Here is a 15,734-nt window from a genome sequence, read left to right on the forward strand (position 1 = left end):
TGGAAACGGATTTTTGATGATCAAATGGAAAATGAGTGTGAAATGTTCACAATTGAAAAATGTCTCCCTGTCACACGTTGCTTTTTGCTCACACTCACACATTGCAGCTGCCACTGAATGGCTCAGCTCACCATCAGCTGCATTCAGGAAACTGCAGGTTGAATCCCAGAGTCTCCAGTGTGAGTGTGAGTCTCACTTCCTGCCCGGGACTGAGACTGTCCTGAACCCACATTCCCTGGTCTCCTGGCTGTTCCGATACAGGAACAGTGAGCTGAGTACGGACTCTGGGCTCTGAGCTATGGCTTTCCATCCAAGGCCAATGAATCCAAACAGGTTCCCAGAATCATTAGTGCAATCATCACAAGATAATTCAGCAGGGATTGTTAGAAACAGGGACAGATTAAAATAGAAATATTGACACTTTGAGCCTCTGAGTGAGTTGTTCTTTGTGCAGAATCTGGAAGAGAATTTCACAGGAGAGCCTCTGTGTTCCATTATAAGTGTAGTTTTAAACCTATCTTTCCTGTTTCAATGATATTTAAATCTGTAACTGTGAGATGTTGTTGAAAGATGGGAATACGTACCTTCGGTATCAGGTGCACTTTCATTCTCCGCTGAGTCTGAAACAGAGGGAACAGGATTTCAGTTTCCAGACAACACATTCCAATATCTGAATGGGTTTCAATGAGCCCCGTCCCACTGCAAATATCCCCACAGTCTTCACTTGGGTAGGGTACAGCTCCAAATATGGGTTGAAGCTGAATATGAGATCATTACTTAATACATGTAACACCTTTATTCCAAAATTAATGGAGCCTAAGAGCAGGAAGTTAGAAGACAGTATCTTAACATCTGTCCGAGGGAAATTGTTGGAAGTAATTCTTTAAAACAGTACGTTCCGAAAGGTCAGAATAATGCCAGCAGTGTTACTGTGTACATGGAGGATATGCAGCCCATTGTGTCTGCACACCTCTCCAAATGACCAGCATGGCTTCAAGTCATTCTCCTGTCTTTTCCCATTCACCTCACACATTCTTCTCTATTTTAGTTATCATCCACTGAATGTTTTAGGGCGAGACACCAAAGTCTTGAGACAGAGAGGGAAATGATGTTTAACAAATTAATTGGGGTGTATTGAGGGAGAACCATGTGCTGTGGATAATGGGGAGGTGCTGGATGTGTTGTTACTGGGATTTTACAGGCAGGTGATAAGCTGTAACATCAAAGGTCATTGTGGAAAATAAATGCCCATGATGGGGGATCACATGGTGGTGAGTGGTTAGCACTGCTGTCTCACAGCATCAGGGACCCGGGCTTTAGGTGACTGTGTGGAGTCTGCACATTTCCCCCATGTCTGCGTGGGTTTCTGCCGGCTGCTCCAGTTCCCTTCCACAGCCCAGTGCTGTGCAGACCTGGAAAATTAGCTGATGTAAATACATGGGTCGCCTGGGATGCACTTCAGAGGGTGTGCACAGAACTGATGGACCAACTGGCCTCTCTCTGCACTCTAGGGATTCTATGATCCAATGTCGGACGTATCAATGTCAAACAAGAAAGAGAGGCCCATCATAAATGGGTCATTTCAGGTTGGTATGATGTAATGATGAGTGGTAAGAACAGGGATCAGTGCTGGAACCTGAATTTTTTACAATTTTTAGAAAGAACTTGGATGGAGGGAGGGATGAGATGGTGATGAAATTTGCTGCTGAGTTACAAATGTTTAGGAGAGGGATTTGCAAAATGGATGTGACAAAGGAAGAAAGGGATAAAGGGAGGTTCATGAATGTGCAAAGAGCAGACAAATGGAGCATATTTGGGAAAATCTGAAATCGTCCATTGTGGCAGAAAAAATATTAAAAACGGACATGATGTCGGTGGTGAGAGATTGCAGAGCTCTGAGCTGCAGAGGGATCTGAGTGTCCGTGTGGATAAATCAAAAAAATGTTGGTGCGGCTGTACAGCAAGCAATTAGGAAAGACGACAGAATGTCCTCCTCATTTATTGTAAGAGAAATTGAACACAAATGTCAGGTTAAAATCCAAAATGTATTGGAGAAACTCAGCAGGTCTGGCAGTATCTGTGGAGAGAGAAACAGAGCTAAAGTGTTGAGTCTCGTCTGACTGATCTCCAGAACTCCATTTCCCTCAATTCTATTTCTCTGTCCATAACTGTTGTCAGACCTGCTGAGTTTCTCCAGGAATTTCTATTTGCTGTTTTGTAACCAGCTTGCTCTCCATCCTGCTCCTTGTCACCTGCCTCCATGTGTATTTGAATCATTTCAATAAAGAGCTTGTTAATCCTCATGGACCCAGCTCCCATATATTAGCCCAGTCAATAATGTCCCACACAGAGAGATCTACAAACCATCATCTCGTCCTGAAAGGATCACTTTGATTTTCCTTTCACTGCTTTCTTTGGAATCTGAAATCGGAACAGATTTTTGATGATCAAATGGAAAATGAGTGTGAAATATTCACAATTGAAAAGAATGTCCCTGTTACACGTTGCGTTTTGCTCACACTCACACATTGCAGCAGCCACTGAATGGCTCAGCTCACCATGAGCTGCATTCCCATCACTCAAAGGGCCAGCTCAGGGTTGGATTGGGGTCAGCTCATTTCACCAGGAGACTGTGGGTTCAATCCCAGTGTCTCCAGGGTGAGTGTGAGTCTCTTACTGCCCGGGGCTGAGCCTGTCCCTAAGATGGTTTTTCAGATACAGGAACAGTGAGCCAAGCACTGATTCGAGGCTTTGAGCTTTGGCTTTCCATTCTTTGAGCTTTGGAAGCATTAGCAGTGATTGATAGAAACAGGGAGAGATTAAAATAGAAACATCGATACCATGAGCCTCTGAGTTAATCGTTATTTGTGCAGAATCTCAGAAGAGAATTTCAGTTCCCCAATCCCAGGAGAGCCTCTGGGGCCCATTATCAGAATTGGTTTAAACCTGCCCCATCTGTTTTAATCTATTTAAATCTGTAACTGTGATGTGTTGTTGAAAGATGGGGAAAAGTACCTTTAGTATCAGGCCCACTCTCATTCTCTGCTGAGTCTGAAACAGAGAGAACAGGATTTCAGTTTCCAGACCGCACAATCCGATGTCTGAATGGTTTACAATGATGCCCCCCCCCACCCCACCACTGCAAACTGACCCCACACTCAGCACTCGGGTAGGGGACAGCTCTTGATATGAGTTGAAGCTGAATATCAGACCATTACTTAGTGAATGTAACTCTACTATTCCAAAATTAATGGATCCTGAGAGCAGAAACTTAGAGGACAGGGTCCTTACATTTGTCAGAGGGAAGTTGTTGGATGCAACTGTTTAAGACGTGAAACCTGGACACTTGGAAAAGGTCAGGATAATCCCAAAAGTGTTACTGCGCACATGGAACGTATCCAGCCCATTTTGTCTGCACACCTCTCCAAAATACCAACATGGCTTCGAGTCCTTCTCCTGCCTTTTCCTATTCGCCTCGCACATTACTGTCTGTTGAAATAATCATCCCTTGAGTGCTTTCGGGAGAGTCAAGGTCTTGAGACAGGGAAATGATGTTTAACAAATTAATTGGAGTGAGTTGAGAGAGAACCGAGTGCTGTGGATAATGGGGAAGTGCTGGATGTGCTGTTACTGGGATTCCAGAGGCAGGTGATAAGCTGCAACCTAAAGGTCTTTGGAACTGAGAAGGTCATGTTAGGGGTGGCACAGTGGGTTGTTGGTTAACACTGCTGTCTCACAGTGCGACAGACCTGGATTTGATTCTGGCCTTGTGTGTCTCTCTGTGTGAAGTATCCACATTCTCCCTGCGTCTGCTTGGGTTTCCACTGGGTGTTCCGTTTTTCTCCCACAGTCCAACGCGGTGTGGGCTAAGTACGGGGTAGGGTGGGATACTGTTCAGACTCAATGGGCGAAGAGACCTCTTTCTTGACACGAGGGATTCTCTGATCCTAGGTAGGAGGTAACATACTGACCTCGATAGACATTTGGCTCAGGAAGTTGAAATATAGTGCCAATGCAAATGGGTCATTTCAGGTTGGTATAATGTAATGATGAGTGGTATACCACAAGGATCAGTGATGGAACCTCAACTTTTCACAATTTTTAGAAACGACTTGGATGGAGGGAGGGATGAGATGGTGATGAAATTTGCTGCTGAGTTAAAAGCGTTTAGGAAAGGGAGTCATGGAATGAACATAACAAAGGAAGTTACAAATCACACAACACCAGGTTATGGTCCAACAGGTTTGTTTGGAAGCACTAGCTTTCAGCATGTTGCTCCTTCATCATTGACACCTGAAGAACAACCACCTGATGAAGGAGCAGTGCTCCGAAAGCTAGTGCTTCCAAATAAACCTGTTGGACTATAACCTGGTGTTGTGTGATTTGTAACTTTGTCCACCCCAGTGCAGCAGGGTTCTGAGATACAGAGGGATCTAAGTGTCGATGTGGATAAATCAAAAAATGATGGTGCGATGGTGCAGCAGGTAAATAGGAAAGAGAACACAATGTTCTCGGGAAAGGTAAAGGGAATTGAGCATAAATGTCTGGATAAATACCAAAACTTATTGGAGAAACTCAGCAGGTCTGGCACATTCTGTGGAGCAATAAACAGAGCAGAATGTGTTGAAACCCATCGGAGTGTTCTTAATTATCCCCTTTCCCTCAATTCTATTTCTCTGTCCATAACTGTTGTCAGACCTGCTGAGTTTCTCCAGGAATTTCTATTTGCTGTTTTGTAACCAGCTTGCTCTACATCCTGCTCCTTGTCCCCTGCCTCCATGTGTATTTGAATCATTTCAATAAAGAGCTTCTTAATCCTCATGGACCCAGCTCCCATATATTAGCCCAGTCAATAATGTCCCACAGAGAGAGCTACAAACCATCATCTCGTCCTGAAAGGATCACTTTGATTTTCCTTTCACTGTTTTGTTTGGAATCTGAAATCGGAACAGATTTTTGATGATCAAATGGAAAATGAGTGTGAAATATTCACAATTGAAAAGAGTGTCCCTGTTACACGTTGCGTTTTGCTCACACTCACACATTGCAGCAGCCACTGAATGGCTCAGCTCACCATGAGCTGCATTCCCATCACTCGAAGGGCCAGCTCAGGGTTGGATTGGGGTCAGCTCATTTCACCAGGAGACTGTGGGTTCAATCCCAGTGTCTCCAGGGTGAGTGTGAGTCTCTTACTGCCCGAGGCTGAGCCTGTCCCTAAGATGGTTTTTCAGATACAGGAACAGTGAGCCAAGCACTGATTCGAGGCTTTGAGCATTGGCTTTCCATTCTTTGAGCTTTGGAAGCATTAGCAGTGGTTGATAGAAACAGGGAGAGATTAAAATAGAAACATCGATACCATGAGCCTCTGAGTTAATCGTTATTTGTGCAGAATCTCAGAAGAGAATTTCAGTTCCCCAATCCCAGGAGAGCCTCTGGGTCCCATTATCAGAATAGGTTTAAACCTGCCCCATCTGTTTTAATCTATTTAAATCTGTAACTGTAATGTGTTGTTGAAAGATGGGGAAAAGTACCTTTAGTATCAGGCCAACTCTCATTCTCTGCTGAGTCTGCAACAGAGAGAACAGGATTTCAGTTTCCAGACCGCACAATCCGATATCTGAATGGTTTACAATGATCCCCCCCGCCCCCCCCAACCCCACCACTGCAAACTGACCCCACACTCAGCACTCGGGTAGGGGACAGCTCTTGATATGAGTTGAAGCTGAATATCAGACCATTACTTCGTGAATGTAACTCTACTATTCCAAAATTAATGGATCCTGAGAGCAGAAACTTAGAGGACAGGGTCCTTACATTTGTCAGAGGGAAGTTGTTGGATGCAACTGTTTAAGACGTGAAACCTGGACACTTGGAAAAGGTCAGGATAATCCCAAAGGTGTTACTGCGCACATGAAACGTATCCAGCCCATTGTGCCAGCACACCTCTCCAAAATACCAACATGGCTTCGAGTCCTTCTCCTGCCTTTTCCTATTCGCCTCGCACATTACTGTCTGTTGAAATAATCATCCCTTGAGTGCTTTCGGGAGAGTCAAGGTCTTGAGACAGGGAAATGATGTTTAACAAATTAATTGGAGTGTGTTGAGGGAGAACCGAGTGCTGTGGATAATGGGGAAGTGCTGGATGTGCTGTTACTGGGATTCCAGAGGCAGGTGATAAGCTGCAACCTAAAGGTCTTTGGAACTGAGAAGGTCATGTTAGGGGTGGCACGGTGGGTTGTTGGTTAACACTGCTGTCTCACAGTGCGACGGACCTGGATTTGATTCTGGCCTTGTGTGTCTCTCTGTGTGAAGTATCCACATTCTCCCTGCGTCTGCTTGGGTTTCCACTGGGTGTTCCGTTTTTCTCCCACAGTCCAACGCGGTGTGGGCTACGTACGGGGTAGGGTGGGATACTGTTCAGACTCAATGGGCGAAGAGACCTCTTTCTTGACACGAGGGATTCTCTGATCCTAGGTAGGAGGTAACATACTGACCTCGATAGACATTTGGCTCAGGAAGTTGAAATATTGTGCCAATGCAAATGGGTCATTTCAGGTTGGTATAATGTAATGATGAGTGGTATACCACAAGGATCAGTGATGGAACCTCAACTTTTCACAATTTTTAGAAACGACTTGGATGGAGGGAGGGATGAGATGGTGATGAAATTTGCTGCTGAGTTAAAAGCGTTTAGGAAAGGGAGTCATGGAACGAACATAACAAAGGAAGTTACAAATCACACAACACCAGGTTATGGTCCAACAGGTTTGTTTGGAAGCACTAGCTTTCAGCATGTTGCTCCTTCATCATTGACACCTGAAGAACAACCACCTGATGAAGGAGCAGTGCTCCGAAAGCTAGTGCTTCCAAATAAACCTGTTGGACTATAACCTGGTGTTGTGTGATTTGTAACTTTGTCCACCCCAGTGCAGCAGGGTTCTGAGATACAGAGGGATCTAAGTGTCGATGTGGATAAATCAAAAAATGATGGTGCGATGGTGCAGCAGGTAAATAGGAAAGAGAACACAATGTTCTCAGGAAAGGTAAAGGGAATTGAGCATAAATGTCTGGATAAATACCAAACCTTATTGGAGAAACTCAGCAGGTCTGGCACATTCTGTGGAGCAATAAACAGAGCAGAATGTGTTGAAACCCATCGGAGTGTTCTTAATTATCCCCTTTCCCTCAATTCTATTTCTCTATCCATAACTGTTGTCAGACCTGATGTGTTTCTCCAGGAATTTCTATTTGCTGTTTTGTAACCAGCTTGTTCTCCATCCTGCTCCTTGTCCCCTGCCTCCACGTGTATTTGAATCATTTCAATAAAGAACTTGTTAATCCTCATGGACCCAGCTCCCATATATTAGCCCAGTCAATAATGTCCCACACACAGAGAGATCTACAAACCATCATCTCGTCCTGAAGCGATCACTTTGATTTTCTTTTCACCACTTTCTTTGGAATCTGAAATGGAAACGGGTTTTTGATGATCAAATGGAAAATGAGTGTGAAATGTTCACATTTGAAAAGTGTATCCCTGTCACATGATGCTTTTTGCTCACACATTGCAGCAGCCACTGAATGGCTCAGCTCACCATCAGCTGCATTCCCATCGCTCAAAGGGCCAGCTCAGGGTTGGATTGGGGTCAGTCATTTCACCAGGAAACTATGGGTTGAATCCCGGAGTGTCCAGGGTGAGGGAGAGTCTCACTTATAGTTTACACTCAGATTTTTAAGGAATGTCTGTAATCCATTTTCTTCTATCTAAAGTCAAACTCCTCACTCCCACTATCCTGAAACCTCTGAATCCTGGAAATCCCTCCCGAACCACACTGGGTGGTCCCAAGACACACTTTAAAATATTTAAAGCTGGAGAAATTCCCAAGACTTGATCAGACAAACCCCAGAACTCTGCGGGATGCTCAGGAAGTAATCACAGCGCCAGAGACCCGGGTTCAATTCCCGCCTCAGGCAACTGACTGTGTGGAGTTTGCACGTTCTCCCCGTGTCTGCGTGGGTTTCCTCCGGGTGCTCCGGTTTCCTCCCACAGTCACAAAGATGTGCAGGGCCAGGTGAATTGGCCATACTAAATTGCCCGTAGTGTTAGGTAAGGGGTAAATGTAGGGGTATGGGTGGGTTTCGCTTCGGCGGGTCGGTGTGGACTTGTTGGGCCGAAGGGCCTGTTTCTACGCTGTAATGTAATAATAAATAATAATAATAAAATAATAATTGCTGACACCCTTGCTGGGATATTTGTATCATTGATAGTCACATGTGAGATGCCAGGGGACTGGTGGATGGGTATCGTACTGCCATCGTTTAAAAAAGCTGGTAAGGAAATGCCAGGAATCTATAGACCGGTGAGCCTGATGTCAGTGGTGGGTGAGTTATTGGAGGGGATCCTGAGGGATAGGATTTACATGTATTTGGAAAGGCAGGGACTGATTAGGGATATTCAACGTGGCTCTGTGCATGGGAAATCATGTCCCACTGTCTTGATTGCGTTTTTGAAGATGAGACAAAGATGATTGATGAAGACAGAGCGGGAGATGTTGTCTGTATGAAGATCTGTAAGGTGTTCGACAAGGCTCAGTTTGGTAGACTGGTTAGCAAGGTTAGATCACATGGAATACGGGGACAACTTGTCATTTGGATACAGAATTGGATCGAAGGTAGGAGACAGAGGGCGGTGGTGGGGAGCTGCTTTTTGGACTGGAGGCCTGTGACCAGTGGTGTGCCACAAGGTCCGGTGCTGGGCTCACTGCTTTGCCTCATTTATATCAATCGTTTGGATGTGAATATAGGAGGTACAGATACTAAATGTGCTGGTGAGACCAAATTGGTGGTGTAGTGTGACGATCCTGTGGTGTATTGCTGAACAAAGGGACCTGGGGGGAGTGAACAGAGTTCCTTGAAATTTGGAGTTGCAGGCAGACAGGATAGTGAAGGCGGCATTTGGTATGCTTGCCTTTATTGGTCAGTGCGTGGAGTGTAGTGATTGGGAGGTCATGTTGTGATTGTACAGGACATTGGTTGGGTCACTTTTGGTATGCTGTGTTCAATTCTGGTCTGCCTTCTAGAGAAAGATGTTGTGAAACTTGAAAGGGTTCAGAAAAGATTTACAAGGATGTGGCCAGGTTTGGAGGGTTTGATCTATAGGGAGAAGCTGAATAGGGTGGGGCTGTTTTCTCTGGATTTTCGGAGGGTGAGGGTTGATGTTATAGAGGTTTATTATAATGAGGGACATGGATATGTTGAATAGACAAGGTCTTTTCCTCAGAGAAGGGATTCCCAACCTAGAGGACATAAGTTTAATGTGAGAGGGAAAAGATGAAAAAGGGACCTAAGGGGCAACTTTTTCACTCAGAGATTGTTACGTGTATGAAATGAGCTGCCAGAGGAGGTGGTGGAGGTTAGTACAATTGCAACATTTCAAAGGCATTTGGATGGGTGCATGAATAGGAAGGGTGTAGGGAGGATATGGAGCCAATGCTGGCAAATGGGATATCTGTTGGCATGGATGAGTTGGACCGAAGGGTCTGTTTCTGTGCTGCACATCTCAGTGACTCGAACAGTTACAAATGAAGAAGGCAGCTCACCACCACTTTCTCAGAGGACACCGAGGATGGGCAATAAATACTGGGCCGAGTCTGCGACACCGGTGACCCATGGAGAATATAACGTTAATCCGATAACAAATAAGAATGTCTCGTAATGGTTCCTCAATACTGATGAATACCCTCAGTTTGGTGTCATCAACAGGTTTTGAAATTGTATTTCTGATTCCCCAGTCCAAGTTGTTTCTGTAAATGGTGACCAACATTGATCCCAGGCACTGATCCCTAAGGAACACCACTTCCCACACTCATCCCAGTCTGAGTAATGTGCTTTAAGCCACACACTGTGCTTCGTAACCAGCTTGCTCTCCATCCTGCTCCTTGTCCCCTGCCTCCACGTGTACTTGAATAATTTCAATAAACAGCTTATTAATCCTCATGGACCCAGCTCCCATATATTAGCCCAGTCAATAATGCCCCACATAGAGAGATCTACAAACCATCATCTCGTCCTGAAGTAATCACTTTGATTTTCCTTTCACCGCTTTCATCGGAATCTGAAATGTAAACAAGTTTTTGATGATCAAATGGAAAATGAGTGTGAAATGTTCACAATTGAAAAGTGCGTCCCTGTCACATGTTGCTTTTTGCTCTCACTCTCACATTGCAGCAGCCACTGAATGGCTCAGCTCAACATCAGCTGCATTCCCATCACTCGAAGGGCCGGCTCAGGGTTGGATTGAGGTCAGCTCATTTTACTTGGAAACTGTGGGTTGAATCCCGGAGTGTCCAGGGTGAGTGTGAGTCTCACTTCCTGCCCGGGGCTGAGATTGTCCTGAAGCTGCACTCTCTGGCCTCCTTGCTCTTCAGGTCCAGGGACAGTGAGCCGAGAACTGAAACTGAGCTCTGAACTTTGCCAAGGCCAATGGATCACCAGGTATGTCCTGTCATCTAAGTCCACACAGTACCAGGCCAAATACTGTCCCGTCAGTCGACTCTCAATCATCGGTGAAGTGTCATCAATACTGCTATCAAGCAGCACGTGCTCAGCAATATCCCACTCAGTGACGCCCAGTTTGGGTTCTGCCAGGACCACTCAGCTCCTGACCTCAGTTCAGCCTTGGGTCAAACATGGACAAAGAGCTGTATTCCAGAGGGGAGGGGAGAGGGATAGCCTTGACATCAAGGCTGCATTCGACCAAGTGTGGAGCCTGACCAAATCTGGGGGCAATGGGTATTGGGGGCAAACCCTCCAGTGGTTAGAGTACAAGCTGGCACATAGGAAGATGACCGTGGTTGTTGGAGGTCAGTTATCTCAGCTCCAGGACAGATCTGCAGGAGTTCCTCAGGGCAGTGGCCTTGGCCAACCATCTTATGCTGCTTCATGACTGACCATCACAAGGTTAGAAGTGGGAATGTTTGCTAAGGATTGCAGGATATTCGGCCCAATTCATGACTCCTCAGATACTGAAGCAGTGCCTGTACAAATGCAGCAGTTTCTGGACTGTATCCAGGTTTGGGCGACAAGTGGATGCTGACAGTTGCACCACACAAATGGCAGGCAATGACCATCTCCAATTGGAGGGAATCCAATCACCGCCCCTTGGCGGCACACGTCAGGAATCTGGTGGAATATTCCCCACTTGGCTGGATGAGTACAGTTCCAAAAATACTCAAGATGCTCGACATCATCCAGGATAAACCAGCCTGGTTGATTGGTACCATATCCACAAACATTCACTTCCTCTATCACCAATGCTCAGTAGCAGCGGTGTGTACTCGCTACAAGATGCACTGCAGAAATTCACCAAAGATCCTCAGGCAGCACCTTCTAAACCCATGACCACTTCCATCTAGAGGCACCAGGGGAGCAGTTACATGGGAACACCACCCTCTGTATATTCCCCTTCAATCCACTCACCATCCTGACTTGGATATATATCGCCGTTCCTTCAGTGTCATTGGCTCAAAACCCCGGATTCCCTCCCTGAGGACATTTGGATCTATCTCCAGCATATGGACAGCAGCGGTTCATAAAGGCAGCTCACCCCCACCTTCTCAAGGGCTGACTGGGGATGGGCAATAACTGCTAGCCCAGCCAGGGACACACATGGCCCCTGAGAGAATAATAAGAAGATTCAAGAAGGTAAAAATCTAAACACATCTCCAGTGTTAATGCAGTTGTCAATGGATTAATCAGCAATTATGTGGTAGAAATAGGGACTGGTTAAAATAGAAAGAAAGACCCCTTGAGTGACTCGCTTGTTATGAAGAATCATGAACAGAAAGAAGAGAATTTCAGTTCCCCAATCCCAGGAAAGTCATTGCGTCTTGAACTTGGAATTGCTTCTCCTGAGAATTGGGTTCAATTTTCCCCTCAGCCTCCACACGCACAAACTGAGCTCTCGTCTAAAGTATAGTTCACACTCACACCGTGATTCCTAGCTTTGGATTAGGCAACTGTTCACTCACTGGAATTGTGGTTGTTTCTGTTCCACTTTGCAATCTCATCCGATCCTGAAACAGAAAGAAGAGAGTAAGTGTTGCCCACTGAAGATTATATTTGAAAGAGAAAGATTTGAGAACTGATGACATCATTGATTACACAGTAATTGGGGGGAAAGGGGCAGGGAGTGAGGGATTGTGTATGTCCCACACTGACCCCATGCTGACCTCTCCTGGGTGATGGGACCAGTTTGGCTCGGACTTTGTTCCTGAGACATCACCTCAGGGTTCAAATAATCCAGGATCTCAATCCAGAACCTGGACTGGATCTGGAGGGGCCGTCCGGGTCTGCGCTGGGATTGGATTGGAATCAAGTAGCAGCAGACGCGAACCCCATTTGGAAGAAACAGTGACCAGTCAGACTGTGGTCTCTGGTTAATTCCTGACTCGGGATGATGTGATACTGAAATCTCTGTGAGGTACCTGCTGTCTCTGCAGAGTGACTCTCCTTCTGGGAGGATCAGGGATAGTATGAAGAGAATTTCAGTTCCCCAATCCAAGGAGAGTCTCTGTGTCCAATTATCAGAATTATTTGAAAAGCCCTTGTTTTAATGATATTTACATCTGTAACTGTGACGTGTTGTTGAAAGATGGTGATAAATACCTTTAATATCAGGCTCACTCTCATTCTCCGCTGAGTCTGAAATAGAGGGAACAGGATTTCAGCTTCCAGAGCACACATTCTGATACCTGAATGGTTTTCAATGATTCCCTCCCACTGTAAACCCTCCCCCCTCATTCAGCACCCGGGCAGGGGACATCTCCAAAATCGAGCTTCAGTTGGAAATGCACACAGGTTTTCAAGGAGAGAGGCAGGCCATTCAATCCAGGACTCTCAGCTGGGATTGACCTTCTACACAATTTGCTTTAAACCCTCTTCATCCTTGTTTTCCCCAGTTTGTGTGCTTTTCCAGCTTTTTATTAAATCTGTTGATATCATTGACCTCAGTCGCTCTCTCTGATCATTCTCAGAATAAACACATTTCTCTGAATTCTGTCTTGCATTTATTACACAAAGTGTTGTATTTGGTGTTTCCACAGGAACAGATATCAAGACCCTGTCACCATATTAAGGTGTAATTTGTTGGTTGAGTCCTCAGTCAGGTCACACTTTAGTCCTCAGTCCTTCAGGAAGGGCTCATGCCCGAAATGTCGATTCTCCTGCTCCTTTGATGCTGCCTGACCTGCTGCGCTTTTCCAGCAACACATTTTCAGCTCTGATCTCCAGCATCTGCAGTCCTCACTTTCTCCTTCTGTTCGATAGAACAAAGCCAATCTCACAACTGGTTTGTAGATCCTTCCTTTCACTTTCAATGAAACTTTCCTGTCAAATAATGTTCCCGGTAATCTCCCCCGAATCCTCCAGACCAGACTGAACCCATTGTTTAACTTTCATTCCCTGCTGCCATCTCATGCAACCACAGGCCCCAATGACATGAAGCTGTTGATTTAGTGCCAGTCTGCTCCCAGAATCTTCACTCTGAACCTCTTTCCTCAGCTCAAACTGACTGTCCATGAATTGTGCCGTCGGTTTCCTGATTGTCATCGCCCTGTCACCAGGAGCTTGCCTCCTCTTCTCCAGATGTTCACATGTTCCCCTCATCCCTACCATACAGCTCCATCGGCTGGGCAGCTGGTTTGTTGTGGAAAGTGAGGCCAACAGCATGGGTTCAATTCCTCCACCAGCTGAGGTGACCAAGTAGGTCCCTCCCTCTCAATGTCTCCAACTGCCTTTGGTATGTTGACTTTCAGGTTAAAGCACCTCCAGTCGTGTCTTTGTAATGAGCGAGTAGTCCTTGGAGCCTCTAAAATTATGTCAACTTCCCCAATAATATAATCTCACAAGTGACTGCAATATGAAGTTCATCCCTTGTCTCCGGCTCCTCTTAAATTTTGAAATTCCACCCAGCTTCTGACACCAATTTCTTTTTCTCCAGATGGTGATCTACAGTGATCTGTGCATTGATCCCTGAGGAACACCACTTCCCACATTTCTCCCAAATCTGTGTAAATCGCTTTCACCCCCCTCCACTCTGTGTTTGCTGTTTTGCAACTATCCTGCTCCTTGTCCCCTGCCTCCACGTGTATTTGAATCATTTCAATAAAGAGTTTGTTAATCCTCATGGACCCAGCTCCCATATATTAGCCCAGTCAATAATGTCCCACACACAGAGAGATCTACAAACCATCATCTCGTCCTGAAGCGATCACTTTGATTTTCCTTTCACTGCTTTCTTTGGAATCTGAAATGGAAACGTGTTTTTGATGATCAAATGGAAAATGAGTGTGAAATGTTCACAATTGAAAAGAGTGTCTCTGTCACATGTTGCTTTTTGCTCACACTCACACATTGCAGCAGCCACTGAATGGCTCAGCTCACCATGAGCAGCAATCCGATCACCAGGAAACTGCAGGTTGAATCCCAGAGTCTCCAGTGTGAGTGTGAGTCTCACTTCCTGCCCGGGACAGAGACTGTCCTGAACCCACATTCCCTGGTCTCCTGGCTGTCCCGATACAGGAACAGTGAGCTGAGTACGGACTCTGGGCTCTGAGCTATGGCTTTCCATCCAAGGCCAATGAATCCAAACAGCTTCCCAGAATCATTAGTGCAATCATCACAAGATAATTCAGCAGTGATCGTTAGAAACAGGGACAGATTAAAATAGAAATATCAATACCTCGAGCCTCTGAGTGACTTGTTCTTTGTGCAGAATCTGGAATAGAAAAAAACAGATTTTCAGTTTCCCAACTCAGTACAGCCTCTGTGTTCCATTATCAGAAGTTTTAAAACTGTCCCTCCTGTTTTAATGATATTTAAATCTGTAACGGTGATGTGTTGTTGAAAGATGGGGATAAATACCTTTAGTATCAGGTGCACTCTCATTCTCCGCTGAGTCTGAAACAGAGGGAACAGGATTTCAGCTTCCAGAGCACATGCTCTGATATCCAAATGGTTTTCAATGATCCCCCTCCCACTGTAAACCCTCCCCCCTCACTCAGCACTTGGGCAGGGGACACCATCAGAATCAAGCTTTAGTTGGAAATGCACACAGTATTTCGAGGCGAGCGGCAGGCCTTTCAATCCAATACTGTCTGCTGGGATTTACCTGCGACACAATTTCCTTTAAACACTCTCCATTCTTCTCTTCCTTTTCTATGGTGTGTTTAGCCAGCTTCTTGTTAAATCTGTTGATATTATTGACCTTAATCGCTCTGACTGGGAGCGAGATCCACATTCTGATCATTCTCTGGATAAACAAGTTTCTCTGAATTCTGTCTTGCATTTATTACAGAAAATGTTGTATTTGGTGTTTCCACAGGAACAGATATCAAGCCCCTGTCACCATATTAAGGTGTAATTTGTTGGTTGAGTCCTCAGTCAGGTCAAACTTTAGTCCTCAGTCCTTCAGGAAGGGCTCATGCCCGAAACGTCAATTCTCCTGCTCCTTTGATGCTGCCTGACCTGCTGCGCTTTTCCAGCAACACATTTTCAGCTCTGATCTCCAGCATCTGCAGTCCTCACTTTCTCCTTCTGTTCGATAGAACAAAGCCAATTTCACAACTGGTTTGTAGATCCTTCCTTTCACTTTCAATGAAACTTTCCTGTCAAATAATGTTCCCGGTAATCTCCCCCGAATCCTCCAGACCAGACTGAACCCATTGTTTAACTTT

The 15,734-nt window shown here is 45.4% G+C and overlaps 1 protein-coding gene across 6 annotated transcripts in view; it reads right to left on the reverse strand.

Moving 5' to 3' along the window:
- The window catches only part of LOC122542090 (uncharacterized), a 164,394-nt gene that overhangs the window by 16,643 nt on the left and 132,017 nt on the right, over positions 1–15,734 (reverse strand). For all 6 annotated transcript variants that reach the window (XM_087978196.1, XM_087978195.1, XM_087978201.1 and 3 more), the window contains 10 exons: positions 14,923–14,958; positions 14,741–14,776; positions 14,249–14,305; positions 12,667–12,702; positions 12,030–12,074; positions 10,058–10,114; positions 7,408–7,464; positions 3,016–3,051; positions 2,365–2,421; positions 585–620 (listed from right to left, as the gene is read on the reverse strand). In XM_087978196.1, the coding sequence (XP_087834322.1) occupies positions 585–620; positions 2,365–2,421; positions 3,016–3,051; positions 7,408–7,464; positions 10,058–10,114; positions 12,030–12,074; positions 12,667–12,702; positions 14,249–14,305; positions 14,741–14,776; positions 14,923–14,958 (453 nt within the window). The remainder of the gene's footprint in view (positions 1–584; positions 621–2,364; positions 2,422–3,015; positions 3,052–7,407; positions 7,465–10,057; positions 10,115–12,029; positions 12,075–12,666; positions 12,703–14,248; positions 14,306–14,740; positions 14,777–14,922; positions 14,959–15,734) is intronic.

The sequence above is a fragment of the Chiloscyllium plagiosum genome, unplaced genomic scaffold, assembly GCF_037043375.1.
Source record: "Chiloscyllium plagiosum isolate Xiang-an unplaced genomic scaffold, Cpla_swu_hap1 HiC_scaffold_33, whole genome shotgun sequence".
NCBI classification, from domain to species: domain Eukaryota; kingdom Metazoa; phylum Chordata; class Chondrichthyes; order Orectolobiformes; family Hemiscylliidae; genus Chiloscyllium; species Chiloscyllium plagiosum.